The sequence below is a fragment of the Somniosus microcephalus genome, chromosome 23 (genome assembly GCF_052327205.1).
Source record: "Somniosus microcephalus isolate GS21.2 chromosome 23, FLI_Smic_1.0, whole genome shotgun sequence".
NCBI lineage: Eukaryota > Metazoa > Chordata > Chondrichthyes > Squaliformes > Somniosidae > Somniosus > Somniosus microcephalus.
Window position 1 is genome coordinate 29,655,035 of NC_141009.1, and position 5,886 is coordinate 29,660,920.

The 5,886-nt window shown below is 37.0% G+C and overlaps 1 protein-coding gene across 5 annotated transcripts in view; it reads left to right on the forward strand.

Moving 5' to 3' along the window:
* strbp (spermatid perinuclear RNA binding protein) overlaps positions 1–5,886 on the forward strand; it is a 178,107-nt gene that overhangs the window by 147,832 nt on the left and 24,389 nt on the right. The window contains exon 21 of one of the 5 annotated variants that reach the window (XM_085965692.1): positions 1,855–2,294. The exons of the other annotated variants lie outside the window; for them this stretch is intronic. Within the exon in view, the coding sequence (XP_085821818.1) occupies positions 1,855–1,934 (80 nt within the window). The 3' untranslated portion in view covers positions 1,935–2,294. Of the gene's footprint in view, positions 1–1,854; positions 2,295–5,886 lie in introns of those variants that run through there. 5 annotated transcript variants of the gene reach the window in all.

Genomic DNA, 5,886 nt, shown 5'->3' on the forward strand with positions numbered 1-5,886 from the left:
TTATAGTTATCTGAGATGCACCTTAACTCTGCATTAGTTGCTTCTAGGTAGACAAGTTTTCAATTAATGAGTTGTAGTACAAAAACAAAACAAAAACACCTTTGCTAAGGATCTTTTTCCCACTGCACAAAATGAAGAATCTGAAGCAGCAACAAGGTCCCCATGGATACTCGCTACTTAATTGTCCCAATTCTTGTTGAGTGCTGCTGTTTTTTTTTTTTAAAAAGTGACACGTCTCACCCACGGGCCATCATTCTTCCATCATTATCAAGCCTAACAGAAGTTCGGATGCTTGTGTTTATATAATTGTTAACCAACATTTTTTATCCCAATGTCCCTTTTGTGTATATGCATGCCTTTTGTTGAAATGATTGCCACTTTTTTAGGCTTTGAGAATTATTTTAAGATCATCCTTGATTACATCACTTTCTTCCTAAGATTAAGGTACCAATCAGTTTGTTTGCAGTTTATTCCTGAGAAAGACACCTTCCTCTTAAAATCTTGTGACTATATTGGACTGTGGTAAGGATGGAAGTCAATGATAGCAGTTTACCAAGGTGTGTACAAAAAGCCCGAGACTGACTTAACTCTAATTGTCCAAGGGTTGTTAAGTATTTGATGCACTAGTAGGAAAGGGCTTAAAGGGGAATAAAACATTAAAATTCTCGCCAAAACTGTAAATTCCTACCTAATAAAACCTGAAGGATTGAATATATTTTGCCATTGCTAAACCTCTTGGACAATATGTGCACATGTAAATCAGTTACTGTTAAATAGAGGTGACGTGCATAATATACACATTATAGAATCATACAGCACAGAAGGAGGTCATTCGGCCCATCCTGCCTGTGCCAGCTCTTTGGTAGAGCTATCCAATTAGTGCCATTCTCCTGCCCTTTCCCCAATGGATCTGAAATTTTTCCTCCAATCCTCTTTGAAAGTTTATTATTGAATCTGCTTCCACCAATCTTTCAAGCAATGCATTCCAGATCATCATAACTTCCTGCTTTAAAAAAATTCTCCTTATTTCACCTCTGGTTCTTTTGCCAATGACCTTAAATCTGTGTCCTCTGATTACCATCCCGTCTGCCACTGGAAACTGTTAATCCCTATTTCTAGAAAAACCCTTCATGATTTTGAACACCTCTATTAAATCTCTCCTTGACCTTCTCTGCTCTAAGAAGAATTTCCCCAGCTTCTCTACTCTCCACTTATCTGAAGTTGTCCATCCTTGATACCATTCTAGTAAATCTCCTCTGCACCCTCTTTAAGGCTTTGACATGGGAACAGGAGTAGCCCATTCAGCCCCTTGAGCCTGTTCTGCCATTCAATTAGTTCATGGCTGATCTGTATCCAAACTTCATCCCATCCGCCTTGGCTCCATATCCCTTAGGACCCTTGGCTGGCAAAAATCTATCCATCTCGGATTTAAAATTGAGCTAACATCTGCTTTTTGTGGGAGTGTGTTCCACACTTCTACCATCCTTAGCGTGAAGAAGGGTTTCCTAACTTCTCTGTTGAATTGCCTGGCTCCAATTTTTAAGGTTGTCCTCACCTCCACCACCATTGGAAAAAGTTTCTATCTACCCGATCAATTTCTTTCAAAATCCTAAAAACGTCAATCAAATAACCCCATAGCCTTCTATGTTCCAGGGAATACAAGCCTAGTTTATGTAATCTCTCCTAATCTAACCCTTGGAACCCTGGTAACATCCTAAAGTGTGGTGCCCAGAATTGGACACAATACTCCAGCTGGGGGCCTAACCAGTGATTTTTAAAGGTTTAGCATAACTTTGCTTTTGTACTTTATGCCTCTGTTTATAAAGCCAAGGATCCCATATGCTTTTTTAACAGCTTCTCAACTTGTCCTGCTTCCTTCAAAGATTTGTGTATGTATACCCCCCAGGTCTTTCTGTTCCTGCACCCCCCATTAAAATTGTACCATTTAGTTTATATTGCCTCTCCTCATTCTTCCCAGCAAAATGCATCACTTCACACATCTCTGCGTTTAAATTGCTTTTGCCGTGTGTCTGCCCATTTCACCAGTCTGTCTACGTCCTCCTGAAGTTTGTTACTATCCTCCTCACTGTTTACTACATTTCCGAGTTTTGTGTCATCTGCAGACTTTGAAATTATGCCCCATATACCCAAGTCCAGGTCATTAATATATATCAAAAAGAGCAGTGGTCCCAATACCGACCCCTGGGGGACACCACTGTATACTTCCCTCCAGTCTGAAAAACAACCGTTCACCGCCACTCTGCTTTCTGTCTCAGCCAATTTTGTATCTATGCTGCCACAGCCCCTTTAATCTTGCTAACAATTTATTACATACAAGGTTTCATTTTAATAGGGAAATTTGACTTCTCTCCCTAAAACTGAGAATCCTCTGATGTGTATGATAAAATGTTAGTGAACTACTGAAAATTAAACATTAATTGCATTGTTGCTTGCAATAATATCTTCGTGCCACAAAATATTAATGCAGTAATGCTTGATAATGTAAAGTGCAAGCTTTACTGCTCTGTCATTACAGGTTCATGTTTGCTGGCTCCTGACACTTGAGTATTGCCAGTAACAATGCTATTGAATTTTCATCAGTTGCCAGCCTGCCAGTTGTATAATCCACATGCTTCTTATGTTCAGCAAGACTGTATCCTGTGAAACCAAAACAAGTGTATTTTAAATTAACTTGCTGTAGGCAGGAATTTTTAAGCAATGAAGTAAGTCTTCCATTGAGGACCTAAACTTTTAACTTGGTGCTCGTGGGGACTAAAGAGTAATGCTTGATTATAGGGAAATGCTTTATTATTAATTTATGGTGGAAAACAGGTTGTATTATAGAACATTTGGCAGGCAAGTATTTTGCTTCACAATCCTGTGGTTGACTGATTCACTGGATTGCCTCTCACGCAACCCATTTGGTTGGGATGCCACTTAGATAGAGATAATTGAAATCCGTTTTTACTGATTTTTACCAATAAATTCACGGCTTTCTTTCAGGTGAAATTTTTTTTTTATTTCTCAAGTTTGAAGAAAAAAACATTGAAATTTCCCCCAAATTTTTCTTGCTGAAAATCTGGTCTTGAGATGTGGGCAGATTGCATCAGTGACATCTGTACCCATTGCATACTGTATGTGCCATCTAAACATGATTTCGTGTCTAGGCATCCCTGGACCTGGTTTTTGGCAGCAAAAGCAACAAAGACTGTAATTTGTTTTTTTTTCCTAAGGGGACCTGTCCCTGGATCATCTTCAGGTACTGCTGTGACGGCTGTGTTCTTTATACTGTAGCATAGGTCAGTCTTTAATTCCTAGTTAGATCTGGAGCAAGGACATCACTGCACTGACACAGTTAACACACTGATCATCCTCTGAAGGCCGAGGTCATTCATCAAAGGCTAACTCGGGTGAAACACAAAGGCATAGTTTATTTTTTTAATATGATCACCACTTTCCCCTTTCGTAATCTTCAATATTTTTTTATTATTTCACCATCAGAGTGGCTGGAGCAACAACAATAAACATGGATTCTCTAATTTTACTTTTAATTAAAAAAAACTATACAAGAGTTACATGAGAATCCCATGGACATTATTTCTATGAACAGTGTAAATAATTGTGGGATGTCATTTATCTTGACTTTTTTTTAATATAGTCCCTTGAGTTTTAGTGATGCTTAAAATAAAAACTTTTTTAATGATTTTTCTCTTAAATTTTACAGGTTTTTTAAAGTCTTTTTTCACTCATTTTTAAATCATTAATAAAAGCCGACTCAGTTATTTCTTTTTTGGTAGAGTGGTGTGAACTCTTTCTCACCCTCGTTGTCAAGAGAGAAGTATTGGTAGTTTATTGACCTTTCTGAATCTATTTAAAGGGCGGTGACTGGAGGAGATAGTTGCTGGTACATCAAAAAAAATTTAATATAATTTTAATTTAGGTATTAACCTCTTTATTGTTCACTGCATATAATATAATTTTATTATAGATCTAATTCTTGCAGATATAAAATTGATTAAGTAGGTACATTTTGATGACCAAGCGTATATAGAAATAACGCAGGTAAGTAATAACGTCTAATTACTTCTATCTCCTATTACCCTTCAGTTTAGGGTGTACCCAATGATAGTAATAGACCCCAGGCTCTTTGGCTGTAAAAGTTAAAAAGATAATGTTCATTATCAACATTACTGTTGTCTTGTAATTATGGTGTTCATGTTCAGTCAAAATTACAAATGGAAATGTTCCTTTCTTTTGATTTGTTTTCACTGTAATCATGGTTCTTTACACAATACTAAGTTAAAACTGAATTCATACAATATACTGCCCAAGTGCAATGCTGGACATTATATAAATTGAATCCCATTTTCCTCCCCAGTCAAGCATCATAATGGAATGTAATATTGATGTTTTGAGATCCCAGAAACGGGATTAAGGCAGCCTGGTGATGCCACGTTGGCATATCAATTATTGAGCCGTGGTTGCAGATTTATGGCTTTAATTCTCTACAGTGACCCATCAGGAAGAGATACTAAACCAAAAGAAGAAAGAATCTGAGACCAATTGATGCTGGTCATACTCTCAATACTTATTGGAAGCAGAGGTATGAAACAAACTTCCTATTTGCCCCTATCACTGCACCACAGAGATTTGGATCTTCTAAACAAGTTTAGTGCGAAAGAAAATACAAATCTGTATTACTAAGAATTTGAAACTATTTTTGCTATCATTGGCTTCTTCCTCTCACTGCAGGGGAGGTTGGGGAGAGATTAAGTCTTTAAGACTGCCTGACAATAGATATTGTAAGTCTTGCCTATGTATGTCCAGCATGTTGCAAGTATTCTAAATGACTTAAAATACTAAAAGTACATTATAGAAACATGATCTGATGGGATATCTATAGCATGATGGTGGCTCATATGTTAATTAGTAAAGATAGCTTCATGAGACTGGGTGTGACTCAAAAACTAATGACAAATGGAACCATTCCATGTAACTAAGGATTTTGGATTTCTTTATTTCTGGCTGCATACATTCAATATGTCTCTTTTTATTAGTTGTGATGATTCATAAAGACCCTAGCAGCAGATGTAAAGGCAAAATCTGAAAAGCCAGTTTAGTGTTTGTATAACATTCTTGTTTAGAGTATTCGCTGCAGTTATTTAGGCGAATGTTCTCTTATTTTCTGATATCTAAGGAACAAAATCAGAAATGTTTCCCCAAGCACAATCCCCCAACTACAATTGACTGTAATGTGTAAAGCATATTTGAAAGGTTGAGAATATCATCATTGCTATAAGTTTTGACAGCTTAGCAAGGCAGTCTTAAATTGCATGAATTCTCACACTGTTAGCTGTTTGCATTTTGCAAGGAAGAACACACATGCCATTTATTGTCCCAAGTTCTATTCATTCCTCAAAGGTTTGTTTTGGTGGCCCGTGGATGAAACCAAGCCATCTCTGATTGTAGGAGTACACTGCTGCATTACTTTGCCAAGCTTAAACATGTTAATCTTGTTCCATAAGGTAGATCTATTAGCAAGCAGTTGTACAGCTTCCAGTTTAATGGCTGTGATTGTTTTATATTGTATATCGAGTAATTTATTTTTCTTTGTTCCAAATGACTAACCACATTGTCTGTCTGAATCCCCAGTTGCTGCAAATTTTACATTTCTCTGCTTTATTTAAAATGACTGAGCGATTTTCTTTTATCAAAGTAGGAAATGTGCAACTTGAGTTTTAATGTCTTTGACAAAGAATGTCCCGGTTGCAATGAAAATTCCACATACAGCTAAAGGAGCAGAGAAATATCAATGCTAATGGAACAGCTTCACTGCAGTGATAATTAATGTGCAGTTTTGCTTCTCTGCTCTTTTCCTTACTGTAG